This window comes from Nannobrachium achirus (genome assembly GCF_963921795.1).
Source record: "Nannobrachium achirus genome assembly, chromosome: 17".
In the NCBI taxonomy this organism is placed as follows: Eukaryota; Metazoa; Chordata; class Actinopteri; order Myctophiformes; family Myctophidae; genus Nannobrachium; species Nannobrachium achirus.
In genome coordinates this window covers 24,292,704-24,318,017 of record NC_137824.1, presented here as the reverse complement: position 1 = coordinate 24,318,017, position 25,314 = coordinate 24,292,704, and the positions used below count along the sequence as shown (strand labels likewise).

The 25,314-nt window shown below is 41.8% G+C and overlaps 1 protein-coding gene across 2 annotated transcripts; it reads right to left on the bottom strand.

Annotated features, from left to right (window-relative positions):
- Positions 1 to 1,053: 1,053 nt before the first annotated feature.
- Positions 1,054 to 14,918, bottom strand: wfs1b (Wolfram syndrome 1b (wolframin)). Of its 2 annotated transcripts, none has more exons than XM_080745724.1 (10): positions 14,785 to 14,918; positions 12,729 to 13,052; positions 11,402 to 11,481; positions 10,325 to 10,469; positions 7,480 to 7,653; positions 7,253 to 7,333; positions 6,008 to 6,165; positions 5,034 to 5,270; positions 4,552 to 4,670; positions 1,054 to 4,133 (listed from the first exon to the last, which is right to left on the bottom strand). In XM_080745724.1, the coding sequence occupies exons 2-10, from the start codon at positions 13,048 to 13,050 to the stop codon at positions 2,591 to 2,593; spliced, it is 2,859 nt and encodes a 952-aa protein (XP_080601850.1). In that variant the 5' UTR covers positions 13,051 to 13,052; positions 14,785 to 14,918; the 3' UTR covers positions 1,054 to 2,590. The 2 variants fall into 2 exon arrangements, with proteins under 2 accessions (XP_080601850.1, XP_080601851.1); XM_080745725.1 differs by having other exon boundaries at positions 12,738 to 13,052.
- Between the last annotated feature and the right edge of the window lie 10,396 nt (positions 14,919 to 25,314).

Here is a 25,314-nt window from a genome sequence, read left to right as displayed (position 1 = left end):
AGAATCCTGTGTGGATTGCTTTTGTACTAATTGATGGGGTTGTCATTTGTCTAATTGTGTTCTCTTTACTGTACAATATAGCATGCTATACTTGGGCTCAGGGCGAATACACAACACCAGAGAGAACACCAGTGCAGATAGGGAGGGAGAAATAAGATAAACTTATAGACTTAAAATGTAAACTCCTCGCAAGCGCCAGTCCCAGTTAGGGCATTCATCAACTATTCGAATTTTAGAATATCAAAGTCACTATTCGACGTTGTTGACTGAAGTCGAATATTCGCTTATTTTATTTTTTTATTGTTTTCTCTTTAAAAAAGATATAGTTTATAATGCTTGGCTAGATAGGAAGTCATAAGAATGAGTTGTCAATGCCCCTGGTGGATGAATTTGTTAATACCAGGGGTTCTCAAACCTTTTTAGGCCGTGACCCCCAAAATAAACATATTTGAACTGGGGACCCCCACCCTGACAAGCACTTGGAGTTGTAGGCATTACATTTAATGTGACTCGGTTCCGCAGATAAATATTGTGAAAATAGCAGATCTACATGCTCACAACGCCTCGCAACGCGAGGCGTTGTGAGCATGTAGATCAGCTATTTTCACAACGTTCGCCTCTTGCTTACTTAATATTTGACAGTTTGGCCAGTCCTGTCGAATATTCGACTATTCGAATACTTTGAGGTCGAATACTAAAAATCCCTATTCGTGAATGCCCTAGTCCCAGCCAGGCTGGGCTATGCATTGAGCGTATATAGACTTTTATCCAGTTACATGGCCCTTCTCATTTATTTATTTCTCTCAGTGGGTTGGTATATCAATCTGAAATTGATTGATGCCGATTTTTTGTACTTTCCTGAACTTCTCTATAGTGATAATTCTGGTCCCAAGTCTGCAGTCTCTTGCACAAAGTGAGGGTGTGCTGTGCCTGGGTAGGGCCTAGCATTATTTACATTGAGAAAGACAAAAGCAACAAATACACTTTTCTTCCTAATTTATTGCTCACAGTATTATGTTACAGTAGTGACAAGACAGCCTGAAACACAAGTTCATCAGTGAGGGACAGCAAATGTTCAATATGTTGAGATCCTGCACAGCAGGGATGGGAAGTGATGAAATGGCTGGAGGCACATGAGAACAAAGGCAGAGTTAGGTTTAACAACAGTGTTTCTCAAACCTTTACATTTCAAGGTGTCCCCTTAACTCTGACAGTGTACAAATGGTCCATTTGGTTCCATTTGTATATTTTCAGAGTTACAGACTTGTATGGGTCCATTTACAGTAGAACCCCTAAAGGAACTCGCAGACTCCCTGGAATCCACTTTGAGAAAAAATGTTGTACAAGATTCGAGGCCTGTGTAATCCTGAAGACGTGCGATGAAAGACAGGTTTTGTCAAGATAGCAGCGCTCAGTGGTTATAAGATTACTGTCAGTTTGTCTTCAAAGATTTCAAATTATATATTATTCCAATTCTTAACCGTATAATCAAAATATACATTTTGCCATTTCGAAAACAGATAGTCTTATAAGGCACATACTGTATAAGCCACATATACACAATTTCACAAATGACCGTGCCTAAAAATATATAATAATTAAAGCTTGAAAAGCTGAAATGAAGCCAACATGTAGTTACTACTCAAAATCACTCATCAGAATCATATATGAAAATGGGTGCTGATCCATTTATAACAGTACACAGAGGCCGAAATGGCATTAAAATTAAAGTTCATAGAAACACCACAAATGAGGAGCTATTTAGTGTGTTTTAAGGTAGTGTTGCGCTGTAAAAGTACATTTGCGTAATATTCTCTCCACTCTGAATCTTTTTTACTTAAAAGATAAGTCGAGTGATTTTGGACCTATATGTCAATTAATTGTTACAAAGTAGTACACGCATGAAATAATGGGAGTTTTGCAGATAGATTGTCAACTTGCGTTAAAACTACACTTAATTATGTGCTTTCTAACTTTTCAATTTACAAAAAGCTCCCTTGTGGAACCTAGAAATGAACTAGAACTAGCTAACTATCTTGTAAAGCCCAGTGTGGACTCAATATTCCTAGCTAGTAAGTAACTTGACCACTATTGTTCTGCAACTGATCCAGCATGTAATCTCAACTGCAACATTACAGGTATGTAAGCTAAGCAACACATTATATAGGCCCAAAAGGACTTAAATTTGTCTGTAATATCACACACACTTTGGCTCAAAAAACTAAACAAATAAACAAAAGACATCCTCAAACGGCATAATCGCAATATCATGTCTACAGTGGCATACACCATCTGTGTGCTCTGAATGACATTCCTATTAGATCCTGTGATAGAGGACTATATTCCATTTACATCTTGACGTGTCACATAAACATATCATTATCACACTTAAGAGTCTTAGAGTCAACGGTTCATTTAATTTAATTCCAGACTACATTAAATATTACCAATACCACTTATAATGTGTAAATGTAAACGTACACCACCTGCAAGAGTTAAAGTCTGTTTCTTTTAATACTAAAGACTATTCAGTTGTTTGTATTGGTATAGAGAGTACATTCATTCCTTCTGCAAAAGCACATAGACTTGTCTATCCAGCCTCCTGTAAGCCAGTCTGTTTCTCTGCATCCCACTCTTGCTCCAACTGAGCCGTCAAGAAGGGGTTGAAAAAGAAGTCAAAAGCAAACTGTAGTGCAACCTGCGCTGAGCGTCTCCAGTCATGTTCAATCTTGTACTGTCGGCGGCTGGCCATTTGGGCATCAGCGCACAATATACAGTGGATGGCCTTTAGCTCAAACACGGGCCACTTGGAGCCTAAACGGCCCTCCAGAATGGTGCTGAACTCCACAAGGCTCCCCGTATTCAAGCGTAACAGAACCGGTCTAAACTCACTACTGGCCCGCAGAACGAGATCTTTAGTTGCGTCCTCGTCCTCCACGATTGTCCCATTTTTCGTCATCCTCTCCAGCGGCATACCCATTGTGACTTCAAATTTGTATCGATCGTAGCGTTTGACATGACACTCATGCTTGGCTAGTTTTTTCAGCTTGCAGAGCTGGTCTTCTGCAGCCGGTTCTGGGGCGGGGAGGGGCTGGCGTTCGCCAGTGCTGTTTTCCCCCTCATTGCACAACGGATAGGGATCACCGTACAGACACCGCATCCAGTTACCCATAAACACTGGCAGCAGGTTGATGACTGACTGAGCCCCATTCTCAATTTCCGTCACGCGAACGTATTTGAAGCGGCCCGTCCACGTGACATGGTGGCCTTCGAGATGGGAGCAGAGAATCTGAGTTTGGGCCATGTTGGATTCCTTCCATGCCCGCGGGCCACAGAGGTTGCCGTATTCTTGCCAGGTCAAGGTGGAGTTATAAACCTTCATACCTTCGGATCTGTACACGTACAGCCAACAGAACAGTAACATCGCACTGAGCCACACGAGGATGAGCTTGACGATGCTACTTCGCGACAGCGACCGCAACACGGCGAGGGGGTTGAGGCTGAACCTGGTCCACAGCCTCAACACCACTGGCACAAAGCAAACGGTCAGGGTAACCACCATCTTGGTCAGCTCCAAAGCCAGGAACCACTGAATCATCTGGATGAGGAACATGACCGCCAGGCCCATCGAGACGACGGGAAGGGCAAAGAGGAACAGGAAGTAGCCCACGCAGGTGCGGATGAGCCCTATGGCGGAGGAGTTGTTGAGGAACACCAAGCACAGCTCGCACCAGGTGAAGCAGACCAGGTAGGGCACCAGACACAGGTAGGTGCCCTTGAAGCCTCTGACCTGGGCCATGCGGAAGAGCAGAAAGAAGAGGTGTCCGTACAAGAGACAGGGCAGCCCCAGATTCAGGGCCACCATGTTCCCCAGCGGTATGGTGATGAATGTCATGCCCAAGGCGCGGAGGAACCACAGCGAGTCAGGGAGGAGGTATGTGAGAGAGCAGGCCCCAGAGAGGACCTCGGTGAGCAGGGCTTTGCGGGCAAAGAGCTGTGCAGAGGCATGGAGGCTGAGGAAGGAGGTGACCGTGAAGAAGAGGGCGACGGTCGCCAGCTCCGAGCAGGGGATCCAGGTCTTCTCAGCCACAGGGAAGGAGAAAACCACGAAGACCACTGAACCCATGAAGTACCTGGGGAAAGAGGACAGATTTAGGGCCGTGCATTTGTATTGTTTGAAAGAAAATTTAGATACATTTTTGCCTTTGAGGTTAGATTTGAGGTTTTTATTATTCATTAAAAGAAAATAATTCACTTATTTCATCACAGCAAAAGAAAACATTTAACTGAATCTTTTGGGATTTCATTCGATTAAGAAATTAATGAGTGATTTAAAAGCTATGTTAAACTTTTCTGTTTTCACTCTACATTCAATATTTTTGCTGAAGCAAGTTGGAAATGTATACCCCACCTGGTTAAGCAATACCCGTTGCACCCAAAAACTAAACTATCCTCACAGTGACGATCGTTGTGTCATCATAACAGCCCTAAATTCATGTTTAACTGACTAAATCCATACAATAAATGATGAATGAACAGAGGTATGCTTACAAGTAGGGCTCTAAGTGTGTCCATCCAAAATTGGTCTCTGCCTGCTCCAGGTCCAACCCTGGCTCAAAGTGAAGCAACAGGTCTGTCAGGGCTCGGAAATTCTCCCAAGCTTTGGAATTCTACAGACAAAAAGAAATTATGTTAACTTGTTTATGTTATGAAATGTTCTCTTACCCCTTCTGCTCCTGGGAAGTTGTTTTCCGTTTTATTTATGTGACAATTAGTGAAAAAGCCTGCATATTTCATTTCAACAAAATGTTGAAATGAAATATATTATGTATTACTAGAATATCATTGTATTTGCTCCGTTTTGACCATCTAGCTCTAGAAATCGGTCTCTTTAAAAGGTAAGAAAAACAGGAAATTGCTGACATTTGGGGGTTAGTTGGCTATTAATCTCTGGCAGTTAAGAGTGAATACTAAGAAATGCACAGCACATCTGCTTCATAGTCAGGAGACGGTTTAGAGTGACGGCCGCTGACCTGAAAGACGCGCAGCGTGCAGATGACCATGGAGAAGAAAGAGAGGTAGAAGACCAGCAGCGGGATGAGGAAGATAAAGAACTCAATGGTGAGGTTGGATATGATGAAGAAGAATATGAGTGCGTTGACGTGGTGCGTGGGGATGAGCGCGCTGAGCCACTGCATGCCGGCTCGCGATGCCCAGTCAATCAGGTGCTCTTTGATCTCCAGCAGGGCATGCAGGGGGAACTTCAGCACCTGATGGTCGCAGGAGAGAGACGGAAAGGGGAGAAGGGCAGAGATGCAGGGATAGGGCGTATCACATTTGAAAGATGCACAAAGGAAATGCGTAATGCATTACATAAAAGCAATTCCCAGCTCTTGGCCCCCCAGATAATTTCTACAACACGAAGATTGTTGTGATAATATAACATTCATTCAAAAAAAGTTAAAGGGATAGTTTTCAACTTTTTTTCTATCGATTATTGACCCCATGGAGATTTGAATTCAAGGATATTTTTTAGTTTTTGTCACATTCCTAAGACAATAATTTGAGGAGACTCTTTGTGTCTCCACAGTGTCTCCATAAGGAACCACTGCTGGTTATCAAATTATTGACTTAGGAATGCAACAAAAACACAAAAGATATCTATGAATTCAAGTCTCCATGGGGTGAGTAATCAAGGTTATTTTTGGGTGAACTATCCCTTTAATGTTTTTATTATAAAACCTTGGAAAAATATGTTTTCAATACCAATAAATAAGCACTTTAAGTTGCACTAGGTTGGTTCCATTGGTCCTAGCTGGAACAACACAGTTGATTCAAATAAAACATGCTCTGAAAAATGAAAATCACCCATCTGACCACTTAACAGTTAAGTGGTCCCTTTCAAGAGTGGGCCTTTATCAAGAAAAAGGTTGGGAAACCACTGCATTACAAAACAGTCTCAAGGCAGAGTGCTGCTGACAAGGACAATCAAGACTTGTAAGTGCACCTTTTGGTGCAGGGGAAGATCATCAGGGTTCTTCACAACATCATCGTCGTCGTCATCGTCATCATCATCATCCCTGGCCATGACAGGTGAAGGAGAAATACCCTGAGCATACTTTTTTGTCATCTCCACAAAGTCGTCCAGACCCACATCGGAAGTAGCTTCAAATACAGATAGAAAGACGATGTTGAAGCCATTTCATATTAAGTAAGACTGAATGTTGCACCAACTGGTTGCATGGGGAAATAGCAGCAGAGTTTACTTAATCAAGACACAGGTGTGTGTGAAGGCAGAATCCCAGAAAGAGAAAATAATTTCAAGAAGTTCTCTTTTTGAATATTCATATGATTATTAGTTGATTTGAGCCTGGATCCCTGCTGATTTGTTTTTATTCATCCCTGCTTAATTGATACATCATTTACACAAACACACACTCCTCATAAATCCAAACAATCGTCACTCGACCTCATCAAACTGTTAATTAAATTAACAAACAACAGGACAATCCAAGTGTGATCATTTTGTGAATTATTCTTGATTTATAGATAGATACCCCAAACACTAACAATAAAAACGAATATAACAACTAAAACAAAAAGCTACAAAGTATTCTTTCAATGGGGCTTAGCATTACCATAAACAATAAACATCTAACAAAAGTATCACATCCCTGTGTATCGGTTTGTCCTGTGAGTCTGTGACCCTATTTAACTGCCAACCGTCTTCTCCGAGTGTGTCGCTGTAGTAACATCAGCTATTGGACATGGGATGATAAGACGTACAGTAGCTATCCCTGTGAATACCTCTTCGTTTAAGGTTTCATTATAATAAAAAAAAATACGGATCAGTGTTTTTTGTAGTCTTGAAGAAATGTGTCACGTAAAATGATAACCTGTTAGTTGTTGTTGGAAACAAGAACAGCGGTGCCGTTAAATTTTATATTAACGGCACCGCTTGGCACAGCGTCATCGCAACTACAGGGCAGCGCTCTGTGGATTCGTCTATAAAAGAGGCAAATATATTAGTTTAATTGCCGATGGCGAGCTGTTATAAGCTTGTAGATCTGCTATTTTCACAATATTTATCTGTGGGACCGAGTCAAACTAAATCGAATGCCTCAATTCCTACATTCTAAGTGCTGCTCATCAGGGTGAGGGGGTCCCAAGTTCAAATATGATTATTTTTAGGAGGGTCGTAGCCCGAGTAGGTTGAGAACCACTGGGCTATATGATAAACACTTTAATGTACCTTCACTGGAGACCATGGTCTGTAGAACTCTCCTCTGTTTCTGGGCACCGCTGTGCACTAGGCCAGGGGAGCGTTGTGTGCCTGTGGGAAAAGGAAAGACAACGGCATGACATGGTAAAGGAAATACAGACATACTGTAGGTACACAAATATCGTGTTCAAGTAGAACTATATCATTCAGAATGAAGCATGCATGTGTGTGACCCCATCTCTGCTATCTCCGTCTACCTGGTTCCGTGTGGACTTGTCCAACGTTCTCCAGCATCTCAGACACAGTTACTGTCTTCTTCTTCTCTGGGTTCAGCTTCCAGTACATTTGAAGGGCAGCCTTCCTCACTCCTCTCTCAAAGCGTGTCTCCAGACTCAACTTTCTCACCTCCTCAAGGTTTTCTGATGTGATGCCTGGCAAAGACAAAATGTGCATGAATACTTTGATACAGACAGCAACAGAACATGAGGGCAAACGATTCTCCAAAATCAATACTCTTCAACTGTACAGTTTTCCTCAGTCGCTTGGGTACATTTTTCTTATCAGAATATTAGAAATTCTCAAAACTATTTTGCACATTATCTAGTCACTTGTGCATATCATAAAATGTATTTCTCATTCTTTTGAAAAAGAATTGCAAGGTCCACACACCTTTAGCCTGTGATGTGACAATAAGGTTGAGTTCAATCTGTCTAGCATATTTTCTATACATTTCTTAGACAAATGTGTCCTGAATTGATTCATTGCTCTCAGGCGACATCTTGACTTTCACTATGAAAGGGGAAAGTGAATACCACAGAGGTGCATCTCCTCACCTTCTTAGACACCCTCTACACATGGATCTCATCCCGATGCTGACAGAGGTCTGATGCAAGATGATTTACCAACAATATGTGAGTTTCTGTGACTCAAACACCAATGTTTTTTGACCCCTAGGATGCTGATGGAATCGCTCCCACCCTATTCCCCATTCCATAACCCAACTGAGGAGTTCTACTCAGCATGGAGGTGGAAAGTTTACGAGCGAGCCACATATACTCGGGTGACCCCTGCTGGCTGCCACGGGTGCAGCATGTGAGGACATCACACCAAATGCCTGCTGAGGCTGGATAAGCCATTCCCAAAGATACTTTCCACGCTGCATTGCAAGGGAAGATATCCGTTGTGATGTGGATGAGCATCTGTGGTCCAGCAGACAGGAATGTCAGGGGGTATAGAAAGACTGCATAGTAATTCCCCATACACTGCTGCATGTACAGTTCTGCCAAAGGGGGGGAATGTTTATATTTCTAATTGTCTCCACCAGCCGAAGGCATGGGGGAGAGTATGTTTTCCCCTCCGTCCGTCCGTCCGTCCGTCTGTGCGTCCGTCCGTCCGTTACCAGCTAATCTCCGGCGCCGTTGGCCCAGTCGCTGCCAAACTATGCACACACACTCCCTGGATACCAAGAACCTCTGCCCCACAAATTTTCACATGAGCCTATTCTAGCGCCACCAGGAGGCCGTTTTTTGCTAAACTAACTATTGCCAGTACTCCTACAGATTTTGTCCAAAAATCATGCAAATCGGTAGACAGTGTCTCTGTCTCTACAGTCATGTGATCGACATGGATCTGCCCGATTTTCTATATTCCATCATGATTGGCTAAAACTGGCTTCCAAAGTTAGCAGGATTGGTCAGTTTCAAATCATGAACACAGTGTGCGATTTTGGTGAAATTGTGCATGCACATTCCCAATAGGCAGAGGAATAAATGCCACTTAAATATTTTCAAATCAGCCTCATGGTGGCGCTATAACTGGCCAATTTGTGTTTTTACCTATAACTCCACTGATCAGTGTACAACTTTGTATGTGCACTCCCTAGAGGCCAAGGAAAAACCTTTGCCCTGCTTTTTTCATATCTGCCTTTTATAGCGCCACCAGGAGGCCGACTTATGTAAAACAAATTTTTCCTATTATTCCTTGAGATTTTCTCTAAAAATCATGCAAATCACTACACAGTATTTCTATAGTCATGAGATCAAGACAGATCTGTCCGGTATTTCATATTCCATTCTAATTGGCTAATGGCTTCCAAAGTTTGCAGGATTGGTCCATTTTGAACAAAATCACTTAAATCATGAACGCAGCTTGTGATTACAGAGAAATTCTGCACGCACATTCCCACTATGTCAAGGAACAAATGCCACTCTTTTTACATTGACCTGTTATAGCGCCACTAGTAGGTCAACTTTTTCCAAACACATTTTTGGAACAAAACGCCTCAAGTCATGCATGCAGGCCATTGCAGGGCCACATTGCTGTTAAAGGCCAAAGAAGACGTGGCACCCTTTTCACATTTAGCGCCACCAGGACCAACCTGACCTGGTGGAGACCTGTGCTCGGAAGAGCACTGCTTCTAGTTTGTTATCTATTTCCTTTGTGCTATCCAGTGCTGTAAAAGTCTTGTTTACTTCTTTTCTTTAACGCAATGACATTGTCGACAGTACAAACAGTAAAAGTGTCGATGTGAATCCTGCCACATGCCACATACAATGTGTAACCTTCAGCTGAAATTGATATGCAATACAGAAAGTGCAGCTTTGTGTCATTGTCATCAAAACCTTAGCCACAGTTTACATCAGAAAATACTTGAGAGTACACTGTTACATTGTCAGCATGGCTAGGAATTTTGACCCTCTTGTTTGTGAACAATCACACAAGGACTTGTCATTCTGATGGCACAGACATGTTCGTTGATATTCATATTTACAGGCTTTTGCAGGTATGCCATTGTGTGGTGCCGTTTGAGAAATGCACTTACGGTTTTGCAAATATTAAGGATCATTTGAAAAATGTACTGTACCTTAGCGACCAATAAAAATAAAAAAAAAGAGTGACCAGCCTTCAGTTTTTCATTCAGATCATGGCTTCACTCTCTAATAACTAACACAATCTAATCTAAGAAATAAAGTATACAATGAATGAATGAATGAATTTTCAAATAAAAGTAGCTAATTTGTCATGTTACTCTTTCCAACCATAGTAGTCCATATAGCAGACTGTCGCCATGGCCTCCATGGTAATGGTGGAACATCCTGGTACCTTTTCTGGAGGCCAAACAGCGTTGCAAGAGTTTGACAGCATCCCTGCGGCCCTGTTTAGCAGCTTGGATCAGCCAGGTGACCGCCGTACAGTTGTTCAGCTCCTCATCTCTCTCCTCTGCCAGCGCCAGGTAGTAACGACCCATCTAGACACACGCACACACACACACTTAATCTCTAGTCTAGGAAAGTCAGTACAAACATTTTTGACCTCAAGGTCTTGACCTTTTTTTTTACCTTGAGTCTTAACCTTAAGGTTTTTTAGAACCATACTGTCATAATACCAATGATTTGGCTTCAGACCAAGAGGACCATTATGCCCATTAATATAATTGTCACTGTCGGGAAGAAACCTTGTATCTTGATGTAGAAATACTACTTAATTTATGGACTCATTCCCAGTGGAATTGAAACTCTCAAAAGAACAGCAACCTTGACTCAAAAACGATGTTAAAAGATAACAGAAACCATTATTTACAGCGCTGTAACAGTCACACAAATACATACATCCTACACCAAAGACAGACAAGACAGACTGACTCCCTCTTCCTGACTCTCTGCTTATAACTGGCTAAAACATTTGATATCCTCTACTAAGCTGTGTGAATCATAAAACAAAGGCCCACTCTACTGCTGGCAGCTGTGGGACCTTCACCCTTTAGCTACTCCCTAAATTCTAACCTTCAACTGGTGTTTACCTCCAAGTTCTCTGCATTCAAACTCCATCTAGCAACACAAGGTATTCACTACTAAGCAATATAACATAATAATATAATTGCACCTCATCATTCTCCATATTTAATCTGTGTTTTTCATAAATGTTTCATAAATTCGGTGCATTTATGGATGGATGTTGAACATCTTTTCACCTACAGTTGTATGTCCAGCATGCCTGAAATAGGGACGTTAGGTTGAAGGTGGTGAGGGCTTTGGGTTTTATAAATATTTAACCAATGAAAAGAGCTTGTGACTAAATAACTACATTGGACTAGATTTTGGACGCAAATTTTCTGCCCAGCGGTGACGATTTCGTCATATTTACAGTGCCGTTTTTGTGACAGTGATTGTTGTTGCTCACCCTGGTTTGTGATTTGGCATCTCCGGATTTCGCCCTCTCCTCCAGGATCTCAAAACTTAGCTCCTCCTCTGCCTCTGGCTCTGGAAACACAAATCGTTTGTTTTATGGTCTGCAGTTGGTGACTCAAAAGTAAGCCTTGTTGTACCGGTATAACTGAGCAGAATAAATGATTTGTGATTGCCTAGGTCCTCTGGTCAGTTGTGTGGTGAATTAGCTACCTATTAGTTACCTATAACAGCCTATACATGTAGATGTCATTTAAATCAGCCATTCTTATTGTGTAAGCCTAACCAAAATTATGTAAAGTAGCCATTATACATTGGCTACCCTTTTTTCGTCATAATTTGCAGATACATAAATGAAAAGAATCAAATGGCACCATGAAAACATTGAGCTTGATTCCAGCTCAGAAACTGTTTTGCAAGACAAGACACTTTAGTTATTTTCTTTGCGCTCTTCACTGTACTCTTTAATTCAATTCATTATTATTTATTGATATATTATATATTTATTAATTTGTGCTGTGCCAATATATACTAGTACAAGTGACTGCAACAACGAATAGTTTCATCACTATGAAGAAGGCTTTGTGCAAAGCAGAGATTTATAACTATTTGTTTTGCACAATCAACAACTATCACCATGCTGCCCTTATGTAACTAACGCAGAACACTTGTACACACATAGATCACTCGCACACAGAGAGTAGAATGCAGCATGTTCATATGTTGAAACCAGGACACCAAGACACACATCACACAGGGAAAGGCCAAGGTTTACTTGTAGAAGTTCTATATTTATACACAACGCATGTATTCCAAATTCAAATGCTGCAGTATTAGATTTCATACTTCCCATCCATAGTCTATTTGCATGTCTAGAAACCAGTGCCAGAGATGTAGCAAATTAAGATGCAATTCCCAGTTGATCTGAGAGCTCTCCTGCAATGTCAACCTTACCAAGAGCATGTTGTCAGTGGAACTTGAGTAGTGGAGAAATTGCTTTTTGAAATATAGGGGTAAGAACAAGATTTTCTCCCTCAGTCAGCATTGTTAGGAGAGGCTGCTTGCTGCTTTTAACATGTTGTGGTGAATGGTTGTCATGGAGACATGGAACATCATGATGAGTCAGGGTAGGACGGTCGGTGCAATGAGCAGGAAGTGGAAACCAGTCAACCAGCACTGATTGTCTGGGGAAGCTACTATATGGTCACAGTCTAATTGTGGTATGCACAATATGTGTGTGTGTGTGTGTGTGTGTGTGTGTGTGTGTGTGTGTGTGTGTGTGTGTGTGTGTGTGTGTGTGTTGTTGAGGACACATGCCGTACTTATGTCACCTGGTTCAGAAGGCGAAGTAGACCGCAGAGGGGAGGCCGGGGGTCTGGAATTCTCTGTGGAAGCTGCATTGAGCTGAGACCTGCCCACCTGAGCGAAACTCCTAACAGGATGGTGGAGAGGCGAGGCAGGTGGTGTGGAGAGCGCGGGAGAGGGAGGAGATAGAACCGGTGAAAACTGAGAAGATGTGGAGGAACTGGTAGATGTGGTTGGTTTGGGTGTGGTGGGGGTCGATTTTGAGGTAATTGGAGATGGGGTTGCAGCAGGCGGGCCAGTCTTGGAGCTGGCGAGGGTGCCAGGCGGTGATGGTTCCATGTCTGAAAAATGGAAACAGACAAGTCACTCAAACCTGTGCTGCCAACAACAATACTCACATAACACAAACAAAACACAGATGGCTAGATGGCTCGTCTCCTACTGAGCCACGTCGCAACAAATGTCATGGTGGTCTGGCCATAACTTGGACCAGATCATGGACCCACAGCAACTACAAACATGCTTGACAGGACAGAGGGTGCAAGGGAGGAAAGCTGGGCCAGGAGGAGAAAGCAGAATGGGAGAGAACAGACTGTGCTTGTATTGAGAAAGTCAATGTCAGTGCACTGCACCTGTGTTTCACTGACAGCTGTCTTAAGGCTGTGGTCTTTAAAGGGACACTGCTTTACTTTCTTCTCCGTCATGCCAACAGTGAGTCACCCTACTCTCATTAAAGAATATGCGGTTCCAGAGCTAGTTCACCACTTCTCTTTCATGGAGTGTTGACCTTAAATAATTATCCACCTCTTTCCGTGGGAATTTACTGGAGAATTTTTTGCACCACACTTCCGGTTAACAGCAGACATACAAGCTCACGTCGCGTCGCAGATGCAACCGCTGTGAGCTTGTAGATCACACTCGGCTGCGTTGCCCGGAAGCTCCGTGCAACTTCTGCGCAATGCACGATGGGATGTTGGAAAGTTGTGGATATAGTTATATTCCTCAGTGTTAACAAGTTGACCTATTTGCATACATTTGCCTCCTCTGCACTCACAAGCACAAATACATGGTGGGTTGTGTTCAGTTTGTTTTGGTTCAAATTCGACACTGGTTCAAAAGACACCTTTGCCACTATGTCAACTCCATGTGCAGCAGTCATCCAAACAACTGCTTTGCAGTCCCCGATGATATACACAAAACAGTATCTGCATATATCTCTAGTCTGCACCTCAGGCGGTATATCAGTTGATCCCAGTCCCACCATGGGATGGATGGGGGCATGTGGCTATATTGAGAAGGTGACCAACCCACAAGCGTGACGTGCCCTACCATCATAGCAGGGAATCCCCTTTGGCCAGCAAGAAGACATTGCACTGACTTTGACAAGCCATCAAATATTCTAACACAGCCCTGGAGCTAGGTAGTGGTGGAAATTGATTTTTCTTTTATTATTTATTTTCCACAGACATACAAAATGAGAAGACAATATCACAATAATATTACCAGAAACACAGAGAGATAGCCCTGAATGACCATAACAAAACAGGTCTGTAACACGTGTTCAAATGGACAAATAAAACACTTGAGAACTACTAGTACTAGTTGGACTCCTAATGTGCCATGCCAGTTTCACAGTACTAAGGTGTGTCATACATATTCTGAAGAAAATCTGAAGACTGACATTCAGTAGTCTATTTGATGGAAATAAGAAAACTATAATGGTGTGTAAAAAAGAAAATCCTATACATTTGGCCACAGACAAAACCAAGTATTGCCACGGACACACATATTTGTCCGTGTATGGACCTTTTATATATACTCTATGGTATGGACATGTAGATGACCCCTGACCCTATCTGTAATGGCAAGAAAGATGACACGTTGATATAGCACTGATCACAAAACAATTCGGCGTTTTTAGACATGTGCATGGCAAGAGAACCCGAAACAGAACAGACAAGAGTGGTGGGTGAGGTGGCAGCAGGTAGGTACACAATGTTCACCCATAATCTTGAACTTGGTGCTGCTAATGTTACTTTAGCACGAATCTCCTAGCATGTGTCGTTCGCTCACCTTTTACGTTAAGTACACCAGTGTGTCTGCTTGGGGAGAACTCTTCTAGAAATATCCCCTTTCTATTCAAAGGCCTTTCTCATTCATGTCTTTCACCTCTGAAGCTCTGTGTGTATGAAGTTGGTGTCTGTGACTGTACAGTCAAACTCCAGCTACTGGACGTGGGAAGGTTTGTTAGCTGTTGTTACATGGGACTCCCTCTTTCCCAGGTGTTTCGCCTAGGTGGGCGCGGTTTGGTTTTGAGGTTATGTTTAGGCCAGAGCCCTCTAGCTCAGCTTTTCCAGGGGTCTTCACTTCAACGTTTTCAGGACAAGGACCCCTTAGTTGAGAGAGAGATGAACCAGGGACCCACACAACCTCTTCATAGATTCCATATTGTTTTATCGTTTGACAGCACAATCACCAGTGTATTTCGGATTCATGTCAATTCGTGATTTCAGATATTTAACCACTTGAACCGTCAATACTTAAAAGAGTAGTTCACCCCCAAAATGACTTTTTTTCAATTGATTATTCACTTCATGGAGACTTGAGTTCAATAATATGTTTTAGTTTTTTGTTTTTTGTTGTGCATTCCTTAGACAAAAATGTGATTACAATAAATGTAGGCCTACCCCCATTCGTTCCGGATGGGGACCAAAATGGATTCGGGTCCCCATCCGGAATCAATGGGGGTAAATTTCCTCTAATCAAATTTTTGTCTTTGGAATGCGACAAAAAACTAAAAAATATTATTGAACTGTACTCTCCATGGGGTGAATAATCAATTGAAAAAAAGTCATTTTGGGGGTGAACTACTCCTTTAATAAACTTGACCTTTGACTCTGAAATTAGTCGGCGCCCCTGTATACCAAAGCTCTTTGCCAAAAATAGCAGATCTACAACGCCTTGTAGATCGTCTATTTTTGGAAAAGAGCTCAGAAAAAGGTTCAAGTGGTTAATTAGCCTAATTCACGGCCCGCCCACTAAGCATCCCACGGGTGCTGAAGTCACATTTTGAAGGGGTAAATCCTACCATAGCCTATGGAGTTAGCACAGAAATCGCAAATTTAATGCAATTTCCGAATAGTAAAGTATAAAATACGGCTAGCATGATCAAGAACACAAGATACTAAACGGCACAAAGCACTATAATTTACTTTACTGTTAGAAATAATGATTTGTTGGCTTTAAGTCCAGTATAGTTTCCCCTTCTAAATTGAAGTCAGCACCCGGGGAAAACTGAGAAACGGAAGTAGGTGGGCGGGCCGTGAATAAAAAAAAGAAGGAAAAAGGTTCTATCACACAAAGATTTGGACCCCCTGTTGAAGAATCAGAGAATCATTTCTATACAAGGCTCTGGTTTAGGCAGTGGTGTATATAAAGTGGTGTAAAATTGTACATTTTACAATTTACAAGTACAATTTTTTGGTATTTTTACTGGGTTAGGTTTAGGCATAAACCACGCCCACCTGGGCGAAACACCTGTGAAGGAGGGAGACCCCGTTGTTACACACCATGTAGACGCCCACTTCGTATTTCTGGCATTGTGATTGGGCACAGCTGTGGCTTCTCATCGCTACATTATTCTGATTGGCCATAAAGACCAGAAGTGAACATTATATTTGCCCAGCTCTTTTGCAGACAAACATAGTCGCTTACCGAGAACATTCTGTTTCAGCTCTATGCAGTCAAGCTGGATTAAATCATTAATTAGTTGTCCGATGTCACTCATGTCCAAACTTTGTTATAATATATATTGCATATGATTCATTGACGATCGATTTGTTTTATCCAGTTAATTGTTTTATCTCAGACTTTATGTCTGGATCTATATTATCTTCATTCCATTGCTCTGTGTGCGTGCGTGTGTGTGTGTGTGTGTGTGTGTGTGTGTGTGTGTGTGTGTGTGTGTGTGTGTGCGTGTGCGTGCGTGTGGGTGTGCGTGTGCGTGTGCGTGTGTGTGTGTGTGTACATGTGTGTGTGTGTGTACATGCGTGCCTGTGTCCTGTGTGTGTTATTCCTATGTCCACCAGGAGATGTCATCTAACTGTTAAGAATGAACTAGCTATGACTACTTTATAGCCTACTTGTCTTTGTGAAGCCATTCAAGCCAATGCATTGCAGAAAGAGATTAGCAGTTTGGATGTAGGCTACTCTTAATTGTGATCCAGGCAACTGGAGAAAATGATTCAGCTTGGCTATGATTTAAACCTAATATAGGTGGTTCTCAGGGTGCATGATTTCTATCATTCACTGGAGTCTGAATTTAATTATAGGCTATATCAGACCAAACAATGTTCATGACAAAAACTGAAGATGGTAAAATGCATGGACAGTTAGGCACTTTACACTTGTATCTCTTACTTTGCCCATACATTGAAAATGATAGCTTGAACCAGAAACAGCTAAATAAAGCCAAAACAGGCATTATTCTTTGGTGCCAAGGAAGGAAGAAAGGCTTGAAATTAGTGCTCACCTTAATGTAATGGATTAAAAGTACAATGTACAGTGAAGTAGAAGTATTGGAAATGGGAAATACTCAAGTAAAGTACACATACCTTAAAATTGTACTTAAAAAGGGGCACTCCACCACTTTTAAACCTATGTTCATATAATTGGTCCTCACTCAAAAAATGGCTTTTTTTTTCTTTTTTTCTCTCAGAGGAGGGCTGTGGGCAGGTCAGAAACGTCGTCTTGTGACATCATCGATTGCCAATCCAGCTATAGAAACTGCAGGCTTTCTATTCCTGAAAAGTTGTTTTAAAGTGGAAGCCATTGTTCTCGCGATAATAAAAATTTAAATATTCTTTTCAAAAATATTGTTTAAAATTATTTTTGGGAAAATTATGATGTCACAAGACGATGGATTCTGAACTTCCCACAGCTCTCCTAGGAGACTTGGACTGAGTAGAAAAAAATTGTGATATTTTATCATGAACATTAGTGAGGACCTATTATGAAGACAGGTTGAAAAGTGGTGAACTACTCCTAAGTAAATGTACATAGTTACTTTACATGCTGGTGTGTTTCTCATAGGAGCTCCTATTAAAGTCTGATTTATTAATCATATAGCCTAGTGTTGTTGAAACTAGTTTGAGTTACACTGAAGATTGGAGATTTGTGCAACATAATGCAAAAGGAAGGAATGTGAATTGTAATTTGTGATTTTTTTCTAATGGAGTAGAATGACAAATGTGCAAGGAGGGTTGAGTCTCTCTGGTGTATGTCCCAAGCACTTTAGGCCTACTGGGTTTTACATACAGGCCTACGATAGAAGTGAGCTCCTGAATGACAGAAGGATAAATGCACCAACGTACAGACAACAATGCTCCTGATTAATGCCATGTGTGAGATTAACTAAATCCATGCAATTTGATCTGGCAGGGAGAGAAATGGGAAAGCAGAAATTGGGAGAGTAATTGCTGCAGACACATTAAGGCATATTAAAGTACATTAAGGTTATAGTTCCTGCTGAAAAGATTAACTCAATCCAGTTGAGAGCATAAGGGCCTTTTCCTGGTTGTCCTCTTTCCCACACATACACCTGGGAATCTATGTTAAGAAATCTGTCTTTCAAATGTACTTGCAGGCACACACATGCACTATTCACTCCTTAATTGGATAATGCAAGTCGAGTGTGGAGCTTTGAAATAATGAGCTTGTTATGATTCAAATCCCTTTGATTATGCAAATCTTCCTTTAAGTTTGTTAGGGTCACTCATACTCTGACCCTCACAAATATGTTTAAGTGTTTTTGAAAGCACAAAACCTCTAATGACATCATGGTAATTTCCACATGTGTTGGCTGAACAGAAGAAGGATAAAGGCTCTTACACATATAGTATAGTGTACATCTGTAAGAGACGTGTACACTCCACTCCTGAGGAAGAAAAGTTTACAATTGCACATTATATGGTATTTTATTACTCTATTCTTTATTTAAATGTTAAATGGTGCATTTACATAGCACCTTTATCCAAGGCACTCTACATAAATTGTGCATTACATTCACCCATTCACACACACCGATGGCAGAGGAAACCATGCAAGGATCATCGGGAGCAGTTAGGGGTTCAGCGTTTTGCTCAAGGACACTTCAACACTAACTCTGGGGAGCCCGGGATCGAACTGGGAACCTTCCGGTTGCCAAGCGTCCACCTCTGAGCCACTGCCGCCCCTTTCTCCTCAGGCTGGCTTGTGCAGGGCCAGAAATACCATCAGACCCCCATCATATTCAATGCTATATTGCCCCCATTTCAAATCATACTTTCCCATCTTGTCAAGTAGTCTGATCACTCTAAAGGCTCATTCCCACCTGACACGATAAAGTTAACGATAACGATATGTCGGTGTTCACATCAATAATGACGGCTTTATCGCTGTGTTGTGGACGCCATCCACTTCAATTGAAAACGATCGTTATCGTGCCCAGTGGGAAAGGGACTTAAGGCTGCCAATTGCCCAAGAGAGAAGTGCCACAGGGACGGCGAAGGTGCAGAGATGCCTTTCCGTTTTCAGTCCTTGAAAACGGAAAGGCATCCTTCCTAACATCAGGACAGTCTGAATCCAGTCAGTTAAGGGAGGAAACACGTCATTTACTTTGGCAAGATGACCCAAACTAAACAGACTGAGAGAGTTATTTCTAGTAACATAGTTTTTTGTTTTCTGAATGAATAAAAGCCTGTGAGACAATTGCCTTCAGCAGGTTATTTACATTGTGGTTACTTGGGAGAGAGAAGATTAAAGCTACATACACAACTCTATTACAGGCAGTTGGTTCCTCAGCCCCCAGTATTTCCTGTCTGTATTACCTCCAATAAATTATCACTAATTCTCATAGAAAACACAGCTGCAGTTATAGCAGCTTCCTCGTCCCCGCCTGTCCATACATCTGGCAACAATTATCTAACAAGAGCTTGTTTTGCTCATAGTTACTGCAGTGTTGACAGACTAAACATTAGCTTCATTAGACAAAATACATGCATGCAGTGTGTGTCTGCAAGCCCCATGTCCCTGTCCCGGTGCACCCTAGGTAACAGGTCCCTCCAAACACAAGCCCTGCTCCATGGTCACCCCTGATGATGCGAATGACGTAAGCAGAAGCAAACCTGAAGAAGAGGAGGCTGGTCAGTAACCATAGAAACTATGTAGGTTGTGTGGAACGGACACTGTGAAAAAACAGTGCCATTGCGAAAGCAGCCCAACATCTAGCCAGCCAAACCTTGGATTTGTCTGTCTGCAATAGACCATAAATTGTTTCAGTTATTCTCTCTCATGGAGTCAATGTTAGACCATCATGTTTATATTACTCTGTTCACTCCAAGAAGGGGAACTCCTATTCCCTTGTTGGTTTGTGATCGCTTTGAGTCCCCTTCTTAGGTTGCCATCCTTCTCTGTATTGATTTTTGACTGGGATTGGGAGTGAAAAGGGTGCGTTTCTTCAAAATGTGGGTGTTTCGCAGGACTTTTGGATAATTGGTTTGTTATCTCTTCCCAAGTTCCCCGGTTCGCAATTACTTTCCAAGTTCCAATGCTCTGGAGGGACGGACGGTCACAGATGTTGATATGGCAGACAGAGTGATGTGAAGTTAGAAATTGCACATTACACTTAACAGGATTGTAATAACAGCATTGATTGATTGATTGATTTTAATTTTACTTTATTTGTCAAAAATGACAAATCACAAGGTACAGTCAGACATTTCGGCTAAAAGGATAACACAAAAAAGTCCAGCGGACTATGTTTTCAATTCATCGGTATAGCATAAAAATAACACAATAATACATATTCCCAACGTATATAAGACACTATATGTACAAAGGTCACTCCCCGGCCGGCCTAGGTGCAGAAAACCACCTCCCATGGAGGTTGAGGGACTGGATGTTTTTAGACTGTTATCACAGTCATTTTATCTCATTTGTTCTTGTTTCCTATTCTGAGGCCCTGGATGCATGGAGGAAGGGGAGGAGGAAGATTAAAGAGCAGATAAATGATGCCACATGACACAAAGTTTCCCAATGCATCTCAATCAATCAATCAATCAATCAGTCAATCAATTTCACAGATCACCAGCCTGTTTGTGAATCTGTTCTTTCTGACTTTAGTTTTCCCTCCGTTTGTATGATACTGTAGATATGACACCTAAAGAGTGTCAGAGGTATGATGGGGAACAGAAGTCAAAATGAAACACATACACACACGCATGCACGCACGTACACACACATACACAGGCCTGTATCTGCCAGTGCCACATACAGTACTTTACACAGAGTCACGTGAACAGCAAAACTAACAATAACTGTCACACTGTAGGCTTATTCTTTCTACTTTAGTTCCATTAAGCAATGTGTATTATGATTCAGGGTGTGGGCGTTATAATAGCATATAGAGTAAAGCCCTGGACTCTCTAATGGAACCAACGGAACACTCAATGACAGTATTTCCATATAATTCCTCAGGAATTACTCAGAACTCTAAACGCATGCAGAACTGAAATGTACTGTTGCTTGTAAGGTTTTTGGAGTGTTATGTGGATGTTTTGGATATTGTTTTTAGAGGACGGACATGGAATATCAGACTCAGACTTTTGTAGACTAATGAATAGGATGAGTCATGCCTGGTAGGCTTAATTACCTTCATATGAAAGAGTTACGTCACTCCTGGCAATCCCACAACCAAAGGACTTGGGTTTACACTGGAAAATAGGACAGCGTCTATCCTCAGAATTTTTGTTTTGAGTTGAGTGAGTTGAGCAGCAGATATCAAGTATCTGCGTGTGTGTGTGTGTGTGTGCATGTATGGATGCATACATGTTTGTTTGTGTATTTTTGTACATGAATGTATGTATACATGTCGTGTGTGTTTCTAATAAATCTGTAATGTGGGTAAAGGGAGCTGGCATTGCAATCTTTATTTGATAATGATGTCCCCTATATGAATCATGACATGGACTGTAAAAAAGAGATGGACAAAGCAATGCCCATATACTCTACAGACGGTAAATGAAGCCTATTTAGCAAGCGTTCATTCATATGAACTTTCTCTTGAAGGCACATCCTATATCGCCTCAACTTGCAAGCTGGATACTATACCCTTGCAATGAATACTCTATACAGTGGTTCTCATAGTGGATTCCAGGGACTCTGTAGGTTCCTTTAAGGGGGTTTTAATTGACCCATACAAGTCTGTAACTGACAGTGTACAAATGGAACCAAATGAACCCTAACAGGTTCATTTGCTTCCATTTGTACACTGTCAGAGTTAAGGGGAAACCTTGAAATTTGAAAGTTTGAGAACCACTGCCATAGACCACTCTTAAAATATATTATTTGTTGTCTCCGCCATGCAGGCCAAAGGCATGGCCGAGACTGTTTTTGGCCCTGTCCGTCCTGTGTGTGTGTGTGTGTGTGTGTGTGTGTGTGTGTGTGTGTGTGTGTGTGTGTGTGTGTGTGTGTGTGTGTGTGTGTGTGTGTGTGTGTGATTTTTCACATCGGCCTGTTGTAGCACCACCAGGATGCAGATTTTTGCAAAACATTTCTTTTATATTACTCGTACAGATTTTCTCTAAACATCACGCAAATTATCTCTACAGTCATGATGTGATCAAGACGGATGTGTCCAATTTGTCATAGGCCTATTCCATCCTGATTGGCAAAGAATGATTCCAAATCTTGCCGGAGTGGCCCATTTTGAACAAAATGCCTCAAATCATCAACGCAGTGTCCGATTGAAACTTTGCACGTACATTCCGACAAGGGTACTAGGCCAAGGAAGGCAATCGGCTTCATGTGGTGCTATAACAGGCAGATTTCTGTGACAGCTAATCTACGGTGAGACTTTGCACACACTTGTTGCTATATGTGCAAAAATGTTTAGGGATAAGGGGTAAGGCATGGACAAAAATAGGGCCCCATAAAAAATGCCTAAAATCATGAACACAGCGTCCGATTGCCGTGAAACATTGCTGGCCCACAATAAGCTACCTGCCCTGGCAAAGACCTGTGCTCTGTGGAACACATTTTTCAAGTTTAATCTGCTATTTCTCATGAATATGTTAAGCTTATTATGGGCACATCAGGGTACTGTTGTTACATAAAGTTAATCAAAACAGTGGCTGCTCATATACCAAACATTACTGTAGGTGTTGAGCCACATAGACTAGACAGGATTTCAGAAAAAGTGCTTGTTTAAAGTGCTGAAGGCAAATCGTGTTAATTTATGGCATACATGTTTTCTAGGGGTATTAAAATGTGCTGAATCCAAATCTGCTGTATGCCCAGCTCAAAAATGGCTGCTAAGCCCTCAAATTGGACAATTTAAAGATGGCAGCCACCACTATGCTGGAATATATTACAAAGCATCTTTTGGACTAAACAAGGTAGAAACTTTTTTTTTCTTTTCCAAAATAAATATTCTGATTTGAAATCAAATGTGAGGAAACCGCTTAAAACTCATGTATACATTGTCATATATTGGTGAATATTTTTCCAACCAACTTTATCCGATAACTTATGTTCCCAATAATTATGTACATAAACGTGTCAGTCTGCACTGTGGAATCAGTGGGTGGAGATCAGTACAACAAGTACCTTAAGATCGGGGACCACAGACACTCCATTCAAGAGTCCATCAAATAGAACTGACTGCCTCAAGATGCCCAAGGCAAGCCACGGCACATCTCAATGTTGAAAGATGGTTGTTGGAAGCTTTCTCCCGATTACAGTATATACACAGTATATAGCCATGCAACACAGAGGTGGACATGAGCACTTTTTATAATACCCTCCCTTTCTGTCTGATAATCTGCGGCTGGAAAATAAGTCAGAAGAGGCAAGGGATACAACGGAAGATGGCTGGTCAGAAGAACAAACTGCTGGGGAATTGGTATGATTTCCTACGTGACCCTATGCCGCTGCCGCACCTCATAGTGCGTCATTTTGTGCCGCAAATGAGCTTGTAGGTCTGCTGTTTTTGACAAATCATTAAAGTTTGGTCAAATCTTTGAATACATGTATTTTTTAAAGTGGGGGTCCATGGAACTAAACATTTTCAGATGGGGGTCCACAGCCAAATATATAATTATAAGGTAATTTCAATTTGAGCACCACTCATATTGCAACATATGTTTTTCAGAAAACTGTTTTGAAGACATAATCTGCCTCAGGTGTTAAGTCACTTCAACGCTGCACACAATGTGTGTGGGTGTAATCATGACCAGTGTTGCCAGATGGGAAGTGTTGAATTATCGTACCGGAGGCTCAGAATTATCTTATTTTACATGAAACTATCGTACACAGCCAAAAAAGAGAAATAGATCGCATAAAAAAGTAATTTCACCAAAAAATGCGTCTTAAGTGTAAGAAACGACCTTGTTTGAGACTCCTGCGTGACAAAAACGCATCAGATATGCTGCGTGGAGGTAGGCAACTTCCTGGAGCTTACACAAATAAAAGCCTGAAACTGGTCTGGAAAGATGCAACCGGAGTTTTTAATGCCTCCAAGTACAGATCTAGGGTCAGATTGACTGATTTCCTGGCTTATTTGAGAAGCCAAACCAGATCCCAGATCAGCAGCCAGGGAAAATAGTGAATTCACGCTCTTTTTGGTGATATGCCGAAATTATCGTACATTTGGGCATTTTTGGAATTATTGATCGTACATCGTACAGAGGGTCAAATTATCGTACAAATACGATAATTATCGTACATCTGGCAACACTGATCATGACAGTCTAGTTGACTGGGATCCGCCAGGCCTCTCTAGTCTGGATGGATGGAAATGCCAAATATACTACATAATTACATCATCACGCATTTGACATCACAACATTGTCATCGCAACCAATGTACTGGTCTTTAAAAGTAAACGGTCCAATAAACCAAATGTCATTCAACAACTATTCCAACTAATTCGCTGTTGTTTGTCGACAAATCCTGTAAATTTGTTGCACTTATTCACAGCGGTGCTGGAGTGTGAAATGATTCACTGGACGATACATCGTAAAGGAGCACCTAAGGATACCATGTCCTACTACCATGCTGCTGTGGTAGTAGGACACAAGCTGTACTCATTTGCAGGATACAAAGACCACCTGAACAACTGTGGTCGTCAGATTGAAGTCCACATCTTCAACACAGTGTCTTTGCGTTGGAGGAAGTTGCCCCCACTGACAAATGGAGGAGGACAAAGTCCCATTGAGGTTCCCTCCAGGCGCTGGGGCCACACAGCTGTGCTGGTAGAAAAAATTGTCTACATCTGGGGAGGTTATCCTTACTGCAATGTTCTTTATGCCTTTGATGTTGATGCCCACAGTTGGTTCAAACCCCAAATTTCTGGGTCTATTCCAGAAGCAACGGTCCACCACTCGGCCTGTGTCCTGGAGAAGGTCATGTATGTGTATGGAGGAATGAGATACACCCGGCTGAATGGATATACTAATGACATGTACAAGTTGGACACCAGCATAATGGTCTGGTCTTTAATTAACATCAGAGGAACTACACCACCTGCTTCCTACAGCCACTCTGCCACCATCATTGGAACAAAGA